Here is a 23,029-nt window from a genome sequence, read left to right on the forward strand (position 1 = left end):
GGCAAGAATAGTCATATCAAAAACCCCAAAAACGGAGCGGACATATAAGCTTACGAAAAGGAAGGCGAGTTCCCGTGTATTCAGGCGCCCCAATCGACTTGCTTGCCGTCTCATCCCAATGCCCCCTCGATCAAAGCACGCTTCCGATCCTGCAGCTCAAGAATACGGTCTTCAACTGTTTTGTGCACGAGTATGCGATGCACCATTACCGGTCGCATTTGACCAATGCGATGTGCACGATCGATGGCCTGCTCCTCAAGATATGGATTCCAGAACGGATCGAGAATGATGACCTGCGAAGCCGCGACGAGGTTCAGTCCTGAGTTCCCAGCTTTCAGTGAAATAAGCATGATTGTATGGTTTTGACTGTCGGAGAACCGAAGAACGGCTTCGTTACGGTGGCTGGGTTGCATACTGCCGTCGTATCTGCAGTAGCCCCACCCTTCCCTTTCGATGGGAACTTGAAGAAGGTCGAGTAGGGATGTGAACTGGCTGAATACGATGGTTTTCTCTGGTTTATCATCACCTTCGGGGATGCGGGATTGAATATCTCGGAGAATCTCCATTGTTTTCTCGATTTTAGCACTGGTCACCCAGTTATCGGTGAGATAGCGCATATATTCTCTTTTTGCCTCGGCGCTTCTCGACGCGTTTTTCTTTAGCTGTGGAAGAGACTTCCTTTCGACTGCTTTGCCCTTGCCCTTTCCGATATCATCGCTGTCTTCATTACCAGTGAGCACCGGTCCAGGAGTCTCCTCCCCATCTGCATCAGTAGAGTCGAGACAGAATACTTTTGTGAAGGAAACATGATCAGTTATCTTCTTGGGATCGATCAATGTGCGACATTGGGGACACTTGATGCAAACATATCCATCATTGCCTTGCATCAGTCCTCGAGCAGGGTCTGATATTATCGCAAAACACTCAGCGCAAGTGCTGTGGCCGCATGGGAAGAAAATGACCGCATTTTCCGCCACATCAATACAAACTGGGCATTCCAAATCCGCACTGTCCCTGAGACGAGCGACTACATTCGGCTGGAACCGTTTAGCGTTCTCAATCAGATCAATTTTAGCTGTTGCAGCATTTGTCTCCACTCCCAAATCGTCGATCAAATGAGGATGACAGCATGCCTGTCGTAGTCGGAGAAGCAACACAAGAATATTGGAGTAATTGCGTCCGATAGTGCCTTCATCAAGATACCTATTAAACCTAATCTGCGTTTTGGACTCCAGTCCTTCGTAAAGTGACTTTTCATCTTCGCTGAACACCGCATATGTCTTCTCAGTGGTCCTAGGGGGTAAATGTAAAATCATTTTCCCATCAATTTTCGAAGATTTTGTCCGGCGTAAAAGTATCGCTTTCAACAGAGCCTGAAATTGTTGCATGGGAGGATAATTGGGGGGTATATCATTGCGTTGCAATTGGTTAGTAAAAGTCTGCATGTAATTGTTAGCGCTCTAGGAATTGTAGGGAAACAGTCAAATAGCCAGCGTCATGTCACCCACAGAATTAAATTTTTCTAAGACATTGTACGGCCCGATTCTCAAGAACTTAATCAGGGAGTAAAGCTCCGACACATTATTCATCATTGGAGTGCCAGTCATGCACCACCGATAGGTTGATTTCAGACGATAACACGCCTGAGCTGCTCTGGTGGCTTTATTTCGGATGCATTGTGCCTCATCAACAATTACCCGGTACCACACACTGCGCTCCCCGAGAAGCGGCAATGAAAACATATCCGCTGAGTCATAATATGGATGGGCAAGTTGGTTCTCAGTCAACATTTCCCTTGAGAACTCCAGTCTTTTAAGCTCCGAAGACAAGGTGCCGTAGGTGGTAAGAACAACATCGTACTTTTTCAAATTGCAATACTTTGCACCTCGCTCGTTATGTAGGATGAAGACTCTCAGTTGATGGTTTGGCTTTAGCATTCGTTCAATTTCCCGCTTCCATTGTTGGATCAGCGCAACAGGTGCTACTATGAGGGTCGTTTTTTGCTCTGGGTCCTTCGAGGGTCGGGAAACTATGAGGGCCAAAGCTTGTATGGTCTTTCCCAGGCCCATGTCATCTGCCAAAATCCCGCCTCGGTTGGAGCATTCTTCCATAGATTTCATCCAAGCCAATCCAAGTTTTTGGTGTTCCATCAAGTTGAACCGTAGCGCTTCCGGCGTGCCTTCGCGCTTACAGTCAAGATCCTGGTCAGGCCGAATATTTTCCAAGAGCTTCTTCAGTTCCTCCGTCGTTGTTTTGGGTGTTATCTGTTCGTAGATCGTTGACTTGAAGTTACTGCAAGCAAAACAGGGTTAGAAATCACAATTTTTAGTCTATCTCAATGATGTTATGCGCGTCATGCAAATCTATGCGCCTACCTCGAATTCATGCCGTATGTTTCTAATTCTGATGAAGCCTTGGATATTAAATCAACAACTCCGTCAAGGTAACCGTTTGAATATCCATTAGGGATTGGGTTACGGAGATCATTTTCGAAAGGAGAAGATTGGTAACCAAGCGTGCCAATTGGACTATATGTGGCACCTAGTTGAGCCCTGAGAATATTTGGGTTTTCGGAAGCCGTGGAATTGATGGAATATGTTGGATATCCAATCCCCTGGTCTCGGGGCAAGGTGCCATTTTTATACTGAGAAAGTGTAGAGAAGCTGGAAGACGTTGCATCTATGACATCAGCCTTTGACCAATGTCCCCTCATGTCTGAAGTGTTGGAGCGTGGATTATGCCTTGATGAAGCTGAACGGCTCGAGGAGGCATAAACAGCTTTCGGATATACCTCTTCAAGTTCACTGTCACTAGTTATTTCGATGTAACTTTCGTTAAATTTAGATGAATTCCCTTCACCATGGACAGGTAATGTTGAGTGAGATTTTGCGTATAGGGGCTTCTTTGAGCGGTTCTGCATGGACGTGCTGGAGCTAGATGCATGGAACTCTTCATTCCAGTGTTGCTGCAATGACCTCGCGTATTCCTCATCCAGTCGTTCTTGCTCCTTCTTTTTTTTAAGCCAATTCTCAGCTTCACGCTGCTCACGTTCTATCTCTTCAAAATCATCAGGGAATGCAAAAAGCTCGCTTAATGGCAAGTCGCTCGGGGCAGCCGATGGGCCACCATCATCTCCTGGAAGTAGAGTAGTTTTCCGCGACTTCGGACCGGCAAACCCATGATTGGCAGATAAAGTAGCGTCAGTTGCAGTTCGGGGGCGTTTACGGTTTGACGAGAGTTGACCATTTGCATCTGGTGACGGTGCATCTCCTGCCTCATTGGTATGGGCATCCTGACGTGAGTTGGGTAAAGTAATAGGAACGTCCAAATTAGCAGAGTCTCCTAATTGAGGAGCATCATCATCATCATCGTTCGTCATTGACCTCGCGGCCAATTCTAACAGATCCTGATCCTGATCCTGGAAGCTCGTCTGCGATAAGCGATCAGAAGCAGCCGACGCCCAAGGTCCAGGGGGGCTTGGGCGTATCGGAATATCCTCGACTTCAATGAGCCTGCGTTGTATAGCAGCCAGCGCTGGCTCCGAGGATGTTATTGACCGAGGATCAGAGTCTCCCGAGTCAACTCGTTGGAGACCGAGGTCGAATATATCCTCGTCGGAGAGTGGATACTCATCCTGGATATCACCCATAGATAGCACGTTTGGACTTGTAGTATTCCTAAAGAGGAAGATATCTTCGGCCTCGATATCATCGTATATAAAGTTGAGAAAGTGGTCATCGCCTGGCTCCATGGTTCGAAAAAGTCGTTGGTGTTTCGGGACAATTTTGAAGCTCTTCGAGACGGAATTAGCGTGACACCGCTTTAAATAGCTAAGCAATGAGTAGATGAATAGATGTCAGGCTGATCGTAGTTTGCCTTCTCCAACGCTTCAGTTGGGACTGGGAGGGAGGCTGCATGCAAGGCTCAGGCGACGTGTTGAGTCGGACATCATGTGGTTCAGCGAGATACGCTCAAGAATTCGAGAAACCGGAGGAATGGCGATCTTGACCAGGCGCTTGTTCCTGGTTTGTCAAGCAATGCGAACCTTGCCGCGGCCTGAATGTGAGGGAGTGGGAGGGAGAGAAGGGCTTTGTCGCGCAAGCTGTACGGTGACTTTGGAGAGCTGAGGACGTGGGTTGGGAATCGTGAAATAAAATATTTATGAGGCAAAAAAAGAAAGAAAAAAAAAATCTAGTTGGTGCTTATAATATCCCAAGGTCCAACAAGCACGACACGGGAGGGACGGGTCTGCTTCGTGTTGTTGAAGGGCGCAATTCCCCATGGATGTGCTCCTGGTGGATTCTTTTACTTTCTTATTATTTATCCTTCATCTTCAGCCTCACGCATTGAATCAGTGTTTTCATCATCTACTGCCTGGACTCCGTAGCGCGCACAATGGATACCAATAAATACCCGATTTCCCGGGACCGGCAATTCTTAGGCGAAGACGCTCTCTACCTCGAGCCTACCGCATCGCCAGGCAAAGACGAAGCTGTCGAAGATGGTCTTCGGGACTGACTGGGCTTCTCCTCTTCGATTCAGGGCCCTCAACTGTAGCTTGTTGGCTGCGTGTGGAAGTCCGTGATTGTTTGCTTCTTCCGCCGTCTGGATCCATGGATGATAACTACCCAGCAACTATGTGTGGTTGCATTGAAGTTTCGGCTTCTTACAGCACATGAATGTGAGATGTCTACAGGTTGGTATCCATGGATTCATAAACATAAATATTTCTGCTCGGGCCAACAGGAGGAGTGTCGTAGCCCAAGTAAGGGCCTGTTCGGTGTGGCGGTGTGTACTCATTCTTTTTGTACGGATCTCCACTTTTTTTAAAAAGTACAGCTCAATATGACGACTGTTTGGTGGACAGAGCAGCTGTATTAATATTACAGCTTCTTTTTATAAAGTACAGATGAAAAAGACCAGATGTTCGTGGATTGAGCAGCTGTACTTACATGTTTCATCAAGATCATATGAATAAGCAGTATGTGACAGTGCAGAATAGCGTAGAATAACATTTATAGTGAAGATAGTTAATTAATATTGATTAGAAAAAAGCTTGCAAAAACACATTCTTTTTGAATGAAGTTCAGAATCATTTAAAAAAAATGTGTTTCTGTAAACTTTTTTCTCCATCATATGTTTCTGTAAACTTTTTTCTCCATCATATAGAAGATTGATCAGTGAAGATCAGTATGAAAAATAATTAATAACAAAATGATGAGATGAATAAACAGATTCTATAAACTGCAATTCAAAAATATATCAATTTTCATCAACAATTGTTTATCAAAATAGTCATGAATCTGATGATAAAAATCTTTTTAATGTCACAGAAAAGAGTATTATATAAAAAATCTTTCATCAATGTTTTATATGCTGCTCAGCTGCTGAATTCAAATACTCACTTTAATTATATTAAAAATATCACACATTTTTATTGAGAAACATTGATATAATTCATTATTCTTTTCAAAAAGCATACAATTATATCTGAATTCAGTGTTATAAATGTGATGAAGATAAAAGAGAAAGCAATGATATTTCTTTATATTATTACACAAGAATCTTCAAATCAAAATGTTATAAAAAGATTTGAATATTTATTTATTTAATACAGTTTTAAAATAAGAATTAACTTTTCATATAATCATTATATAATTTTTATTGTTTTGAAAATACTCATTCATTTTATACAAAATATTTTATGAGATGTTGAAAACATTCCGTATACTTTATAATCAATTTATACAATTGTCAAAATCTTTTATGAAATATAATGAAGACTTGCTCAATGACAATTTTAAACAATGATTATTTTTTAGAAATTGTATTAAAGTTTTAGATGATATTCATTTTTCAATATTTATTTCTTTTAATCAGCAATTTAATTGATGAAATTGAAAAGAATGTATTTCACAGAATGTTCTGACAATGTGTGATTTTGAGATGAATTTTATATATATATATATTTTGAAATGAAAGATTCTGCTCATGATACACATGTTTTTAATCTGATTTAAAAGTATGATAACTTTTCAATGAAGGAACTATGCTATTTTCTTGCAGATATTGATTATTTTAAAAAAATCTTTATAATATTAATTTTTTATTTTGATATGTGATATCATTTCAAAAAGTTTGAAAAAGCAGGTAAATGATCTGCCAATAAGAAGGAATTATTCAATCTTTAGTATATCAGTTTGCAAAATGTAACTGAATGAGTTTTTGAAATATTCAAACAACAATTTCAAATATACAATTGAAAAAGAAATGAATTTTTCATTACTATTTAAATCAATCTTTGTTTTTATATTGACAGCATTTCATAATTTTATAAATAAATATGAAGATCTAGATGATATTAATTTAAAAGATTTGAATGATGAAATGAAATCAAAACAGTTAAATATAATGAATGAAAGAGAGAATGATGATGAGATGATTAAAAAAAGAGATCAGATTGCAGAGAAAATGTGAAAGTTCTATAAAAGATACATTAAATATATGAAAGATTAATCAGCAAATCACATACAATTGATGTGTGAATCAAGATTGCTTGCATGTATTTTAATAAAAATAGTTGAATTCTAAACATAATTCCATTTTCAAAAATATGAAATGGTAATATATTAATGTATTTATTGTATATTATATCATAATGTAATTTATAAGTTAATAAAATGTTTTAAATTACTTAACCATCTCACACAAAAAGTTATGATGTTTTAAAACAACTGTTTGTAAATATAATTCATTATTATTTGTAATATTGAGTGAAATTCAGTGATGTTCTTGATTATTTTAAAAATAAAATATAAAGAATGATTTAAAAACGTTATTATTATTATTATTTTTATCATTATTTCTGTCATTACTTTTGTCATTATTTTTTTCATCATTTCTTTTATTAACTTCACTGTGACATTTGCAGCATTTGTTGTATTAATGATATTTCATTCAACATCCGTATAATATAATCTCATTGAACATTGATTGAGCTATATTTCAAATTTAAATACAGTTGAGCTTTTTGAATGTTGAGAAAACAGTGTGAAATTAAAGTATATTGTTGATAAAAAATCTCATCATCAATCTTTCAATTTTTTGACAGTAGATTCTGCATTTCATTTATGAATAATTTGATGACTTGTTCAGTTTCTCTTTCAATCTCAATTTGTATATTAATTTAATTGAAGCTGTTTACAGCTGCAGTCAAATTTTGAATATTTTCATCAATATTTTCTAATTTTGAACATTTTTTTATATGATTGACATTTCTGAATATTGATGAATTTTTTATAAAAAATGATGAGTTATCTTCAGTTTTTGAATTTGCTGCAGAAGATTCTCTCATTTCAGATATCATTGCATGATATTTAATTATAAATTAATCAATAACAAGTTTATCATCAAGGAATTCTCTGATAAATTCTTGAAATTCAGAGTCATATTCTCAAAAGATTTCAAAATCAAAATGTTTGAAAAAATACTCATTTATACTCTTTTTATTATTGATATAAGTTTCACATCTGTGATTATACATTCAGTCAAATATCTGATTTTTATATCTCATTTAAAATATTCAATTATATTTAATTTTTTTTTATTAAGTAACATATACATTTTTAATTATTGTCCGATCTGTTGATTGTTTGATAACTTATATGATAAGAGTTCAATTCACGAATTTGAAGTTGCTATTATCTGTATTCAATTCCTTCTTTTTCATTTTGAAGAGTTCAGTAAACAGAGTTTTTTTCATTATAAAATTTCATAATATTTTGAGTTGTTTGATTTGAGAAGCAGATGTTCACTTTTGAAAGATAATAAATATTTGATAAAATAATGTTTCAGAGCACATTTGAAAAGATGTTTGAGAGAATAATAATTGAAAATTCAATCACTGACTTGATAAGATTGAAATTGTAGAGATTTGAGTATTGTCGTTTTTCACATTCAGATATTGCATTGAGACATTATACTGTGACATTCTTGTTCACTGCTTTCATGAATTCTAGCTAATAATGAGGGTTAAAATATAGACAAATCAATCATGGATTTGAGAGAATATGATCTCAACACATCCACATTAAATGTGAAATTAAAAAGCAAGCATGGAGTGATCTCAATTATGGAATAGTGTGATGGCGCAACACCGGCTTGCTACTAATTAATTGGTAAATACACTATTTTAATGAGATCCACTATTGCGTTCAAAAAGTACGGACGCACCGAACAGGCCCTTATAAGTGTATGTCCAGCGCGTGCAAGCTTATCCGCCTCCAACTCTATTATCCAGCGTCGCATATCCTCGAACTATAATTCCAACTACGAGTGCAAAGGGGCGGGATATTGTGTTGTAAAGGGCGCCCGAACGAGACGACAAAATCTGGGAGATGGACCACGATATTCCAGGCCCTTCGCAAGGCCTTCTTCCTTCGCCCTCCGTAGCATCCTTCACAGATATGTCAAAGCTCTTGGGTCTGACCCACTCGGCTTACCCCCTGTCTCATTTGGCCATCCGAGGTTCAATCATGGCCTCCGACTGACAATTCTCGACTCTTCAGGCCCATTCAAACTTCCAAGGTTGCTCCATCCATTCCCAGGCTGCACGCGATGTCGCGCGTTTAAGAATTCACGTCGGAAAAACGCGTTGGAATGGCCAAGAAATCGACCCAAGGCGTCGTGGTGCCCAGCGCAGTTTTTAGTCTGGTTCACAACAGGCATGGTGGCATGGTGGCGGCTGGGATAGGACAACGTGCAGGATGCCGTAAGACGCTAAGTCGATCTCGTCTGCGCAGAGCCATCCCATCCCAGCCACTGAGCGCGTTGATGTTTCGGTGGGCATCTTGGTTTACGAAACACGGCCCCAGCACGCGGAGAGAGGGAGCAGGGGCTGGGAAACCAAGGTCTTTTCAGTTCCCACCACTCATCGCGTCGGGATACCTCTTCACGCCCGTGCCATTCTCGCGATTATCCATCAAGCTTTCTTTCTGCAAAACAATCCGTTGCTTCTGGTGTCTCCCTAGACCGCTGTTTCTCAGCGAACAGTTCTTGTTTTGAACCCCGACTCTGACTCGCGCTATGCGACACGAAAACTGAACGGCACAGGAGCCGAAGACGACGCTTCTTGCATCCTTCTGGCGCGGTATTCTGGCGTCACTGAGGGGCTTCTTGGGCATCCCGGGCGCAGGGTAGCCATGGTCTGGCTGTCCGGGCCCTATAATGTCATGTATGCCCGATTTCTCAGTCTCAATTCTGTTGTTTCAATATGTTTTGAAACATTTTTTCTGTGTGTACCGTCCAGTGAGACACCGGCTTGGGCAGGTTTTGTGCCAATTTTCTCTCTCTCATTTGACCACACAAAAGCCCAACTCGAAGTATCGGGTATACTTCATGACCGCACCCCAGTTTCCGAGTACTCTTTTATTTCATTTCTAAGAAAAGCACAAGTAGGGTGATGTTATAATTACATATAAAAGCAGCGGGCAATTAACCAGCATCGACTTTGGTCTTAACGGAGCGAAGCGCTTTTTCTCTCAAACTGTATGCGAAAATAGATCCTTCTCATACTATTTTTGGTTCTTTATCCACATCCGTCCGCGCACGAGAGAAAAAAAAAAAAAGAGAAGAAAACCGGGAAGAAGACAGCCCTATTCTATTCATTATATTTTTTTTTAGACGAGGTCATGACTGACAAAGTCTCTCAAGAACATTTTTCATCTTGGAATCGGCTCACTGGCCGCTATGATCAATCATTCTCATCAACATGTCGCCCGCAGCCGCCTTTTTCCAATTCTGGTGGACGGATTTGACTCGAGATGCTTTTCTCGCCTCTCTGCCGAAAGAGGACCTTTTATCCATGCGACTGGTGTGCCATGATTTCGCCTACCGCACCTCCCCTGTGCTCTTTAAAGAGGTCGACGTTGAGTTCCGAAATGGCACCTTCACTCGTCCAGCACGCATGGCTGCCCTAGAGCGGATTGGAAAGTATATCAAAACCCTCAATTTTAAAATGCCCCATTCGCCGGAAACCTTTCTTCCGCCGTTATTAGACCCCGTTACCGGAGAGGAGCAAACCTTTGTCTACGAACCACAAGTATACGCCTCTTGTCCGGCAGCGTCGAGGCTTAGTTATCCAAGATACGGTACTTGGGAAATGACGGAACTGCTAACGAAGCAGTACCCGCCATTGTTCCACGCAGTGACGAATGTCCCCTCGTTCATTCGCGCATTCAGTGCCATGACTTCACTTCGACACCTAAGAGTGTCGTGCGACGGCCAAGCAGCCGGGCACCGTTACCGCCGCAGTGTAGTCGACTACGCGCTCATATCACTTCGTATCGCAATCGAACAAGCACCGATAAAGTCTCTCGACACACTCTCCCTCCTCCCCATCCACCCAGGAGCACTTCTCTACCTCCGCCCAAACATGGGCTTTGGCGCATCCCCCGCAGCACGTAAGCGCTGGGCACAAATCCGCAATCTCTCAATTGAAATGGACAGTTTCCCATACGATATTGACAGCACCACGACGCCCGCCACGTCCACTACGCCATACAGCACCCCTTCCTCCTCCCGCAGCCGCAGCCGCAGCCGCAGTAGTAGTAATGGTAGTAGCAGTAGCAGTAGCAGCAGCAACAACAACAACACCATCATCAAAAAAAAAAAGACCCGGCGCAACCCCAACCCGCCCAAAGACCACCTCAAGCTCCTCCACTCCTACCTCCAAGCCTTCCCCACCGTCACACACTTCACCTTCCGCTGGCGCGGCACCCAGGGGCCGAGCCCCCTCTCCCTTTCCACCGAGCCATGCCTGCAACCAACGCCCACGGAGCCGGCCTCAATCCTCTGCCCGAAACGCTCCGCCGCACCCCTGCAACCGCTCAAGTTCCCTCACCTGCGCTACGCAGAGATAGAAAACGCCCTGCTGGATGCCGCGCAGGTGTCCGCGTTCATCCTCGAGCACCGGCGCTCGCTGGCGGAGTTCTACTTTGAGAACACCACGCTGCGTAACGGGGGCACGTGGGACGAGGCGCTCGCGCCGCTGACGGCGATTTCGGGCAGTGAGCGGTGGAAGGGCGCGGAGGGGAAGCGGGAGCAGAAGCAGAAGCAGGCGCAGGCGCAGGCGCAGAAGCAAAGACGGATGCAGGAGGAGATGCATGGGGGGATGGGGGAGGAGATGGACGTGCCGATTATGTTCAGTCCGGTGGGTGTGGGGCGGAGTCAGGTGCTGAAGGTGCAGTGGGAGGATGAGAAGAGGAAGGACCGGCTGAAGAATTTTCGGGCGTATGGGGATGCCGGTGCTGGTGGACCAGGGGCTGGGGCTGGGGCTGGGGCTGGGGTGGGAGGGGATGGTGGGAAGAGTAAGAGTCATTTCCAGCGGGCGAGTTCGCGGACGAGGGATTTTTTGTGGTGCAGGCAGGATCATATGAGGAGGTTTTTGAGGGCGTCGATGTTTAGTTGGCGGTAAGCTATGGACAGCCGCGGAGAACAAACAAAAAAAAAAGAAAATAAAAAAAAAAAAAAAAGAGAGAGAGAGAGAGAGATGACCGTGATCTGTATAAGGTGTTGCTTGTGTCTTTTTTTCGGTTATGGGGTGGGGGTGTTGTGTGTACAATCTATGTTCATTATCCAGGGGGGAGGGATTGGTTCTCTCGGAGTTCTTTTCTGGGGATTGCTGGGGAGAGCTCCAGCGGACAAACAAAAGTCACATCAAAAAACGGTTATATATGGATGATCCGGGGAGCTCAGGCGGGTGGGGTATATGGGTATACCGTACACGGTATTTGCTATGCTTTCTCTCTGGGGCGGCGCACAGCTATTTTTCACCATGGGATGGAACAGAACCTGGAGGTTTGGCTTTGGTTGGGCGCATTTTTGAAGAGGAATATCAACGAGACTCATGGGACACGCCATGACCACTAGCGATGAGCTATGATCTTTTCACGAAGCGATGAGGCTTCCATTGACACTCCTTTTTTTATGCTTTTCTTTTGTTTGATTGACGTTTTCTTCGTGTTGTTGCTCTTACTGGTGGTGAACCTCCTGCTGTATTACTGCTTGATGCCTTGGTCAACAGCTGGCGATCAACAGCCATTTACAACCACCACCGTGGGCTAGCATCAGACAGACCGTTCTTTTCAATTTGAATTGCCATCAAACTTCCTGTATTATGATTAACGCACAAAACAAATAAATGTAACTTAGCTAGGTTCAAAATCTGCTTTGATGTGTCTCATCCGAAACCTGGGTTAAATAGTGAGTGCCCCGCCCAGCATTGGCGTCACCTCTCCATCATTGTGTCTGCGATGATGGGAAATCAAACTCCCAGCTGAATAAAAGTTGCCGAACTTGCGGAGTAAGAACCCGTTGGGCCCATTGCGTACAATTCCAACCAAAAAGGTCCGTTGGATGCCGTTGAAGCGCGTTGCCTTTTTTATTTCCTGCCACAGAGCTCAGCCTCGGCAACGGCGGTGGCACGCTTCACATGTTTGCGACAAGCCTCCATCCCGTCCATCATAACATCTCAAGCAGAACCACCACAGATCTATGTTTCTCTTCTCCCATCCAGCCCTCATTCCCATCCCACCTCGGCCCGGCTTCAGTTCAGTTCAGTTCAGTTCAGTTCAGTTCAGTTCAGTTCAGCTCAGCTCAGCTCAGCTCAGCTCATCTCGCCTCATACAACCTCTAACATCTCCTTCTCCAACTTGACAGCCTCATCACCCACTCACCATGTCCTCTCTCGCACACCGTAAGTCCCTCCCTCCCTGCCTGCGCCATCATCTCCTTTCCCATCCCATCTCATCCACCCACCCAAATCCAAAGCTAACCCAAGACAACCACAAAACACCAGCCGCCTTCCCCGCCTCCGCCGCCTTCGACGCCATCAACGCGGCCATTAACTCCGACCCAGCCGACCGCGACGATGCCATCAAGTCCGCCAAGTCCGTATTTTCCTTCACACTGACGAACGAGAAGGGCGCGACGGAGAGCTGGTACCTCGACCTGAAAGACAAGGGCGTCGTCGGCAAGGGTGCTGCGCCTGCGGGCGGGAAAGCTGATGGTAGGTGATCAATAGCCTTTTCTTCTTCTTCTTGCTTCGGGTTATAGAGGTGCTGACGCAAAGAAAAACAGTCACCCTCCAACTCTCCGATGCCGACTTCGCCTCCCTTGTTAGCGGGAAAGCGAATGCCCAGCGCCTCTTCATGGCGGGCAAGTTGAAGATCAAGGGTAATGTCATGAAGGCGACGAAGATGGAGCCGATCCTCAAGAAGGCCCAGGGCAAGGCTAAGCTGTAGAGTTTTGTGGTTTCATTATTTCTTCCTTTGGGTACGTGGTGTGATGTCTTTATTTTTATTTTATTTTATTTTATTTTAAAACAAAAAATTATTTTTATATCTGTATATTGTTTCAGGATATAGCTTTTCTTTCTCCTTTATTTATGAGGGTGGTTCCGTGGGATAAAAATGAATACACTATAACATATATCTATATCTTACCCTTCCCTCCCCCCTATTTGTGTTGATTTTCTGAATCCACTATTCTGAGCAGGAGGACCATAACTACATCCCTCTCTCGGTCTCATTCCTTGTAACTATGAGATAGTTATCTAGAATAAAACGTAGAACCTTGATTTTCCTGGTACTTTAATTCCATCACCAGGCCAGTGGGCAGTGGGCTGCATTTACAGCATTCCAAACAAGGGACGCCATCAGTAGCATTGAAGCTCATCCCGGGTCTGGCCAGTGTTTGTGGTCTAAGTACGGAGAAGCTTTCCGCATTTGATGCCGGCAAAGGGACTCGGGAGCAACGTGCACACGTCATGTGACTTGGCGCAAACCAGGGCAGGCTAACCCAGACAGGAAGCTGCCAAGCCTCCAGCTGCCTCGACCCCAAAACCAACACCAAAACCACCTCCCACTCCACACATCCACCTCCCTCCACCTCAGCAGTAGCTTGCTATCTCGACCCTCTCCTCTCTTTCAGCAATTTCTGTCCCCCATCGCCTCATGGCCCTTCTTTGTTGTTGTTTCTTGTTGCCGTCCTCATAGCGTTGCCGTTGTTTTGCTTGTTGCGGCCGTCCTCGTCCTGCTTCCCCCCTGATCCGACCACTTCACTGTCGCGTTGGTGTTTTGGGGCAAAAAAAAAAAAAGTTTGCTCGTTTTTCTGCTTCATCTACTTAACTAAGGTGGGTTACCACAACAACAACAACAAATACGAATAAATAAGAACCCCCTTCTTGAACCCCAAATATACGATCATTTTACGAAGTGGAAAAATGGAAATGACTGTGAAGAAGGCGGAAAAATAAAATACGAATTGACCGGTTCCTCAACAGAACATCCTAATTCTCTGTTAATATTCACTTCCTCACACACCCACACCAAACCACAACGGCTTCACTCATCGCGGCGGGATTCAAGCGGTCGAGACCATTATAGGTGAATCCGCAACACATATCGCAGGCCTCTTTTCGCTGTCGATGTCTTAAAAATATCCCTGGATTGCCCATTTGCCTCCCTCACCCTCACGATCCATATATTTCTTTCTATTACCGAAGAACAGAAAAAGAGCTGAGAAGGAAGTCGAATTATTCAGAAAACTATAGTGTTTCATTCCCCCCCCCCTCACGCTGTCTCCTCCATACTCCTTTAAAAACCCCAAACTCCCTGGCCACTGGAAAGTTATTCTTACCGGATTGAAACAAACTTCAGATTGTCTTTTCCCTTCCCCTCCGTCGGGCCCCGTTCGTCTTTGCGGAGGAGAGGAGGGATTTGGCAGCCTGCTTGTCGATGTCGAAAAGAGTTGCACAGGCTCAGGGCGGGAAGGATCTCGCAGGGGGTTTCGGGAACGAGATGTCTGCGAATCCAACTGATATACCCAAGCGGGCTACGGCCGCGCAGTTGGCCAGTAAAAAGTGAGTTGGTTGTCTCCTTATATTAGCCATTTTCACCGATCTTGCTTTTCTTATCTTTTCTTCTCTATTTCGTGAGAGGTTTAAAGTTTATTTTGTTCGAGTTTATTTTGTTTGCGTTGGTTGATTGCGTTGGTTTTTTTTTTTTTTTTTTTTTTTTTTTTTTTTTTAATTTCATTTCATTTTCGCCTTACTGCTGCAAGGTTTCGCAAATTGGCCGGGCTGTTCCGGTATTTGACCGTCTTCATCCCTTGCTCCCAGGTTATGGTGCTCCTCCACTCTGCTCTCACCTTAATCTATTTTTTGTTCTGTTGCTGGTTGTACATTTTAACTTCTTTGTGATGTGTACATTCACTCCGAACTGGATACCGAGCGGTTTCGTGGGCATGTCTTTTTGGCATTCAGTCCTAGGGGGCAATCAATCCGCGCACTAGTTGGAGGCTTTGTTGGAGGCCACGAATTTCCACAAGGAATCGTTGTTCTCACCTCTGATGTTGGTTGCGGCTAGCCTATTCCTAGCTTGGCCGGAACGTTTGGGGAATGTGGAGGAGATTTATTTAGTCATCTTCGCATGATCACCAATGCTCTATTTAGTCGTGCCCTGCGATTCTCGAAGAGAAATTCCAATAACACGTCATGCTAATATCTTTACAGAATCAAACAGGCTCGACAGCGTACTCGCATAGCCTCACCTAGCCTTCCATCTTCTACACCCCAATCATTTACCAGCCCTTTTAGCACTATCGACCCGAATATCGTTCCTCCTAGCTCCTCGACCGGGACAAACGGCTTCAACTTTGGCCAAACTCAGAGCTTCCCTCAGCCGGGTTCGGGCACAGGTACAACCCCGCAGACCTCTTTCTTTGGCGACCAAAATAACTCCGTGCCCAAGTTATTTGGTAGCCAGACAGGTTCTGCACCCTCTTCGTTCAGCTTCACTCCATCAACGACTCAAGAAATAAAGAATCCCTTCGCTGATATGCCCTCTGGGTTTGGTCAGAGCCAGTCTTCAACGGGAGTCTTCCAGGGTTTCCAGGGTAAAACTTTCAATATTCCGGGGACTACAAGCCAAGGTGACCAGAATGAAGCTGGTCAGCAAGCTCCATCTGCTGGGATATTTGGGGCCTCTCAGCCGCCACAGCAGACCCTTTTCGCATTTGGAGGCAGTTCTGCGCCTGCAAGTTCTTCACTCTTTTCGGCTACACCTCCTGCTTCCACGCCACCAATAACATCCCCTCTTTTCAGCCAGTCGACTGCGAGTAGCCTTTTTGCGCCATCAACGCCATCCACAAATATGTTTGGTGCTAGTCCTCAAACTAATAAACCGAGTGACGAGATGCAAATGTCACCCCCTGGCAAAACTGACGGCATCCATGAAAATAAGGCTAGCCAATTCTTTGCTTCTGGCGTTTCGCAGCCATCATTCACTTCCTCAGCGACCCAGCGGTCTCCCTTTGGGACACCCGCTCCCCCATCTACTTCCCAACCATTTTCTTCGCCTATTTTCAACACGACTCCATCCGGTGGAAGCATGCTCTTTGGAACCATGAAAAAACCCGATGAGACTTCGCAACCTGCCACATCGTCGATTACTCAACAGTCTCCCAAATTTTCGTTTACCCCTTCTATTATGTCCGGTAGCTCGATATTCAGTCAGCCCAGCAAACCTGATAACGACACACCAAACACAGTAACTGCAACTGTTTCAACGCCGTCGTTTTCCACTTCTTTCTCGGCTCCCGCACCTGCTCCTTTCAGCCTTTTCGGCACCTCCTCGCAGCCGAAAGAGTTGCCAGCACCATCTACAACCGAAGATAGACCCCTGTCGGCTAAATCTCCGTCCGCGGAACCTACCAAACCTACAACTGTTACTGGGACTTCAGTTTTTGGTCACATCGCGAAGCCCACGGAACAGCCCCCTGCAATATCTGCATCTGCAGCAGAAGATGAGAAATCTTCAGCAGAGGCTCCATCACCGGCACAACCCGCCACTCCATCTGCCACTCCTTTTCCGTCTACACCTAGCGGCGGTGGTTCATTATTTGGCCGTACTAACAAACCCGGCGAAACCAGCCAACCCACATCGATTTTCAACACTCCAGCTACTAGCACGACTCCCAGTGGCCCCGTCTTCTCATTTACCCCCTCATCGACTAATATCTTCCAGACTCCATCGAAAATCCCTTCGGCCATTTCCAATGAAGTGAAAACAAATGAAAGCGGCCCGTTTCAAACAAAGGCCACGGGTGACACGGCACCAAGCGGTACCAGCAAGCTGTTTACGTCTTTGTCTCAAAGCCAACAACCACCCAGTAATTCGTTTGGATCCACTCCAGCATCGTCTCCATTTAAAAGCACAGTTGTCCCGGAAAAGACTCCATCAACCCCTCCTGCGATTTCCACTTCCCTTCCTGGAAAATCTACTCCAACCACGACTCCAAAATCTTCCTTCGCTGGAATTTCGAATGGCGAAGGCGGACTCTCCAAGTCTACTGACACACCTCCAGCGAAAGTAGAGTCGGTTATGAAGAGGAAAGAACCTTTAACTTCTAAATCCCGACTCGCCTCATACGGCCCACCAGCGATCCCACAAGAACTCAACAATGATGAACGAGTAGCATTCGACACCGAATGGCGGTTGAACGCACTGAATACTTCTTTCCAGAGACGTGTCGCAGAGGCGGATCCCAAGTCTGACGATATTGAAGTCTTGGTAGAATTCTACGTAAGAGTACGGGAAAATATCGGCGTCCCGACGGGATTAGCTATCCTTCACAAATCAGGAAGGAAGTGGAAAGAAGTCGAAGAAGTTGGATGCGTTGTGGAAGATTCCTCACGGAATAAACGGGCTAAGGGTTGCCTCCCAGAAACGAACACCACGTCGTTATTTTCATCACCCGCTGCTGTAGATGCCAGCAACTCTTCTGGCGATAAATCTGCAAGTGCAAGTGTAAATTTTTCTTCAACTGCTTCTTCCTTCGGAAAACGCAGGATGACTGACGTTGAAGACGAGACTAGCAGCCGTGGCGAACTTGGAAATAGCAATGGCAAAAAACTCAAACCCATTGGCGATTCAGCCACCAGTGCAAGTCCACTTCAAAAATCCAGTACTGACACAGAGCAGAAGAAGAGGAAGAATGACAGTGAAGGTACTGGTTCTGGTTCCGGTATAAGTGCAGCGTCCGATACAGTAACGATGTTTGCCACGTCATTCGTGTCCCAATCAAACAGAGCAAAGAGTCCTGTGAGGTTCACAGCTCCGTTTTCATCTCTCTCCTCAACGCAGAACGGTACTGAGGGTCCCAGCACTGTATCTCTTTCATCGCAGGGCTCGGAGAGCGAGAACGACACTGAAAGTAATGATTCAGCAGAGGAAGATGGTGGAGAAGGCGAAGGGGAAGGGGAATCTGAGACTTCCCTGACACCCCCGGCTACGAGCAATGGTGGGCGCAGTCTATTTGACAGAGTAGAGCTAGATCAGAGTGGCAAGCCAGTACGTCAGGAGGTACCGGAAATAGAGACAGTCGCGACGCCCAGCTCCGGAGAGAAAGATTTGAACTCGAACGTTTCATCATTATTCGCTGGGTCTAAATTTGCTTCATCATTTAATTCACCAGGATCCATCGGTACCCCACAATTCTCAAATGGATTTGATTTCAGATCCCCTAGGTCTCTATCTCCAATAAATCCTAGCCCGGGAGCTTCAGATGCGAAATCGCCACCAGCCATATCTGCCAGTAGCACAAGTACATCGGCACCCACCACTTCGGCTATTCCCGCTACCACCTCCGCCCTCTTCCCAAAGGCCACTAGCTCTCTCCTTCCCAACGGCAGCGCTCAACTCTCCCCCTTCCCTTTGTCCTCTGTCACATCCGCCGACGTCAGCCGTGCCACAACCCCTAACCTCTCCGAAGCCGGAGCCGATGAACCCGAAGAAGCCGCTGAGGACCTCCCGCAAGTCAACCTGCTCCGCGGCGGTACAGGGGAAGAGGACGAAGACGAAGTCTTCGAAACCCGAGTCAAAGCCCTGAAGTTGGGCGTGGACCCTGCGTCTGAGGATCCAAAACCAAAACTGCAATGGATACTGCAAGGGGTGGGACTGTTGCGGATCCTGAAGCACAAGACAACGGGGCGAGCGCGTATTTTGGTACGGGCGGATCCGAGCGGGAGGGTCCTGCTCAATGCCAATCTTGTCGCGGCGGTTAGTTATAAGAGTACTGGTAGCGCTGTGCAGTTTCTGGTACCGCAGGAGCCGAAGCCCGAGCAGTGGATTGCGAGGGTTAAGAAGGAGGAGATTGCGGTGGAGCTTGCTGGGGTTATGGAGAAGTATAAGAAGTGAGTGAGTGAGTTGGATGCGAATAGGTTCAGCCCTATGCTTAGGCCTTGGTTTGATATTTTAGAGGGTCAACAGGTTGGCTTATCGGTTACACAAGGTTCATACTTTTACTGGGGTTAGAAGCGAAACGAGAAAGATGATATCGTTTGGTATGATATGATGGGTGAGCACGGAATACAGAATGAATATGATGTGGGGCGGGTGGTTGAGCTTTGGTTTGCCCTTGTACTGTTTTGGTATTTGCATGTTTGGATGTCCTTTTTCTCTCATTTTTACTTATTCATTTACACTTTTCAAAGTCTCTCAAAACACACACTGGCGTTAAGAATTCTTGTCATCATTTCTGTTTTCTATCATATTTTCAGAATGTTTTTGTTACATCTTGTTTGGTGTTTTACCCATTTATTTTCTCTGCGAGGTGTTTTTTTTATCCCATTATTTTTCTTTTCTTCTCTTTGCCTCCTTTTTTTTGTAAAACTTACATTTTGTTCTTCTTTTCGTTTCTTAATTTATCATTTTTCATCCTTTTTGTTTTCCTGTTCAGTTTTGCCATGTCGAATATCTACTTTATTCTTGCTTTCTTCTCTTATATATTCCTTTTCACCTTACCACCATTAAGCAATCTTGAAAGCAAGGCACGCAGGTTTCACCATTTTACATTTTTCTACCCTTTATTTTATTTACGACTTGGCTCAGCGCCAAAGGAACGAAGGAAAAGAGAGAGAGGGAGCATGAAATTAATGTTCTTAACAATGATGCCATTTTCTATTTAATTTTTTTCTTCCACCATTCTACATTTCTTTCGCCCCTTTCCTCCTTGTTATTTTTGCCCAATTATTTCTTCAATATATCTTTTCTCTTGCTGCTTTCATTCCGGTTGTTACGGTTTCTTGTACATGTATATGCCCTATCTTCTAGCCCTTTCCGCGGCTGGTTTTCTCAGCTTGTGCAGTCTCCAGCACGTACAAATAAATCCTATTGAAACATATACATACATATATGAAAGAGGCCACTCTCACTCCCTCTCGCTCTCTAATAAGAAACATGTGATGGCTGTAAGCTGCCAGCTATCGATTGCCTGTTTATTATACTGCCTTGTTGAAGACAACTCCCCCGGCCCCCCTCTGTTTCTCGAAATCTTTTCACAACGCTGTTCCAACCGCTTTTGCGCGGGGGGGGGGGGGGGGGGGGGGGAAGGAAAAATATTGGGCCCCGTAAAAAATTTAAAAGGAACAAACTTGGGGGGAGGGATTCCACATTAAGGAAAAATAAAGGGAGGGGGGTTTCTCTTTTTTTTTTTTTTAATTTTTACCTTTTAATTTTTTTTTTTTTTCATTTTTTTTTTCATTTTTTTTTTTTTTTTTTCTTTCGTTCTAAGATACATCATTAAAAAAAAAAAGGCCCCGGGAAGAAAGAAAAGAAAAACTCCACGCTTCCCTCGTTAACCACTACAAACAACCCACCATCCCCCATCCCGCGCCATAGATATCTAATTCCACCTGAGAAATCTAAGCATCGTCATTGACGGATGTCTGCAGACCCTTTGGTTCCTTGACATTGACAGCTTGCACGAAAGAGTACAGCTTTTCCTTGGCGCCCTCCTCGTCATTACGCTTGCGGCTGATACGCACGCGGAGGCGGAATGGGACGCCCTTGATTCCGGATTCCCAGACCTTCTTGTTCAGTTGGGGATCGAGACGGACGTCTTTGGTGCCCTGTTGGTGAAGCGGGAAATGGAGGAGTCGATGGCGGCCCCCCCCACCAAAAAAAAGGTTAGTTTGTGCTGTCGATTGTTTTCTTTTTGTTTCTTTTGTATTTCCTTTGGTAGGTAGATGGAACGAAAAACAGTGGATGGGGGTAAGTAACTTAAGTTAACGTACCATAGCCTGCTCAGCAAAGGCGCGGATTTCCTTGATAGCTCTGGGCGCCCGCTTTTTGAAGGAGACACCATGGACCTACATATCACGAAGGAAAAAAAGAGGTAAAAATCAGTCTTCCGTCCGAAATGCCCAATTGCTTTCTTTCTTTCATTTTTTTTTTTTTTTTTTTTTTTTTTTCTCTTTTGCTTCTGCAGGTCGGGCCATAGAAAGTGGACTTCATAAAACCAATTCGCGCTCTTAATTTTTTTCCCCCCCTTTGTTTGTGTTTTTAGAACTTCCTGCTCTTTTTGCTTGTGTTGGATCTTCTAAAGATTCCATTGTGCATCATGTATGTGTTATGTGTCGTCTCGTATCGTCGGCTTGGATGCTGGCGGTGTAGACCCTCCTAACCGAACAGACCCGACCCGACAACAACACATATCCGCATTATTATTCCATCTATTGCTTATTTCGTTTTTTTCACGGTTTCACTTCATCGGTCCTTTCTTTCCATATTTCCCGTTCCCAGACCAAAGCATGCGAAGAAAAGAATGCGATAATTGATATGGCTAAAACATGCCGGACGATGTGCATTTTCTTTTCACTCATATCGCTTTTCTCCTCCTCCTTCAAGGGGATGTTAGATTGGTGGCACATACTCTTTTGTGGAGATGGATGGTGTACTCGCGCGACACGACGTCGGCGATGGCCGAGCGGCTCTTCTTTCCAGTTTTGGCGGAAGACATGGCCTATGTAAAGGACAAGAAATATGATTGGTTAGTCATGGACATTTTTCTCTTTTCAATATAAAAAGCGGGTTGTTGGGTTTAATAGACTTACTGCGAGGGACGGCGGAGATTTGGCGTTGAATGGTGTTGTCGTTCTGGGCGAGTGGGTAGATGTGATATGAGGTTTTGGGAAATACCTGGTGGTTTGTGGCTCGCTTAGCTATCTAAATCCAGTAAGGACTATGGAATATCACGTGACATTATTCAAATCTTACTTCCTTCCTATTTGGGAAAAATATACAAAATATAGCAGGCAACTGCGGCCCATAATTCATGTGCATCCTTTGTCATCTTCCAGTTAGTTTGCTATGCTTCAGTTAGCTAACTATACAGGTTGGAACCTGTGGTGTGCTCAAGAAGTGTAGATAACTTCTTTGCCTAAGCTGTATTATTATAGAGGCATTGATGGATCAACGTCTTGCACGGTCCCTTCATACTGCTATATTCAATTTAAACAGATACTTGATTCGTCAAATGGTATATATATATATATATATATATACTATCATTCCTCGAACTTGATATTCCCCTGACTAACATCAGGATACACGTCAAACCGCCGCTGCTCATAAATCGGAATTCCCCTCCTAATTTCCTCAATCACCTTGGGCTCAAGATCGGCATATACAATCTCCTCGCCCTCCCCAGCCTCCGCCAAAACTTCCGCTCGGGGATTCGCAACCAAGCTATGGCCCCATGCATGGTAAGTGGCGTTCATATCCCTAGCTGGACTGCACAGACCAACGTAGACTTGATTATCCATCGCCCGCGCCCGTCCAAGCAGTGACCAGTGCAAAGGGCCTGTGGTCAGGTTGAACGCGCCAGGGTATACCAGTAGGAAGGCGCCCTTGCGCGCCGCAATCATCGCTGACTCCGGGAAGCGAATGTCATAGCATATAGCCAGACCAACCTTCCCATACTCCGGCAAATCAATGACGGTAATCTTATTCCCCGCCGTCAGTACTTCACTCTCCTTGAAAGTGATTTTGCCCGGGATGTCGATGTCGAACAGATGTGTTTTGCGGTGGGTGGCAATCAGAGCGCCTGTTGGGGAGAAGACGAGGGAGGTGTTGTAATATTTATTGCTTTCTGGGACGAATTCGGGAATGCTGCCGCCGATTATATAGGC

At 44.7% G+C, this 23,029-nt stretch overlaps 5 protein-coding genes across 5 annotated transcripts; 3 read left to right on the top strand and 2 right to left on the bottom strand.

Moving 5' to 3' along the window:
• Positions 1-110: 110 nt before the first annotated feature.
• On the bottom strand, positions 111-3,751 carry HCAG_05188 (hypothetical protein; the record flags this gene model as incomplete). The annotated part of the gene is made up of 3 exons (XM_001539671.1): positions 111-1,439; positions 1,509-2,292; positions 2,376-3,751. 3 exons carry the CDS (start codon positions 3,749-3,751, stop codon positions 111-113), a joined length of 3,489 nt encoding a protein of 1,162 aa, XP_001539721.1.
• A 6,018-nt stretch (positions 3,752-9,769) lies between these two features.
• HCAG_05189 (predicted protein) lies at positions 9,770-11,463 on the top strand (the record flags this gene model as incomplete). Its single annotated transcript, XM_001539672.1, has 2 exons — positions 9,770-11,309; positions 11,384-11,463. The coding sequence occupies 2 exons, from the start codon at positions 9,770-9,772 to the stop codon at positions 11,461-11,463; spliced, it is 1,620 nt and encodes a 539-aa protein (XP_001539722.1).
• Positions 11,464-12,735: 1,272 nt separating this feature from the next.
• HCAG_05190 (conserved hypothetical protein) lies at positions 12,736-13,301 on the top strand (the record flags this gene model as incomplete). The annotated part of the gene is made up of 3 exons (XM_001539673.1): positions 12,736-12,754; positions 12,857-13,066; positions 13,138-13,301. 3 exons carry the CDS (start codon positions 12,736-12,738, stop codon positions 13,299-13,301), a joined length of 393 nt encoding a protein of 130 aa, XP_001539723.1.
• A 1,494-nt stretch (positions 13,302-14,795) lies between these two features.
• HCAG_05191 (predicted protein) lies at positions 14,796-19,413 on the top strand (the record flags this gene model as incomplete). The annotated part of the gene is made up of 4 exons (XM_001539674.1): positions 14,796-14,920; positions 15,121-15,147; positions 15,572-19,252; positions 19,329-19,413. The coding sequence occupies 4 exons, from the start codon at positions 14,796-14,798 to the stop codon at positions 19,411-19,413; spliced, it is 3,918 nt and encodes a 1,305-aa protein (XP_001539724.1).
• A 1,348-nt stretch (positions 19,414-20,761) lies between these two features.
• On the bottom strand, positions 20,762-21,858 carry HCAG_05192 (60S ribosomal protein L31; the record flags this gene model as incomplete). The annotated part of the gene is made up of 3 exons (XM_001539675.1): positions 20,762-20,968; positions 21,134-21,208; positions 21,772-21,858. The coding sequence occupies 3 exons, from the start codon at positions 21,856-21,858 to the stop codon at positions 20,762-20,764; spliced, it is 369 nt and encodes a 122-aa protein (XP_001539725.1).
• Positions 21,859-23,029: the final 1,171 nt, after the last annotated feature.

Source organism: Histoplasma capsulatum, genomic scaffold (genome assembly GCF_000149585.1).
Source record: "Histoplasma capsulatum NAm1 scaffold_5 genomic scaffold, whole genome shotgun sequence".
Classification (NCBI taxonomy): Eukaryota; Fungi; Ascomycota; class Eurotiomycetes; order Onygenales; family Ajellomycetaceae; genus Histoplasma; species Histoplasma mississippiense.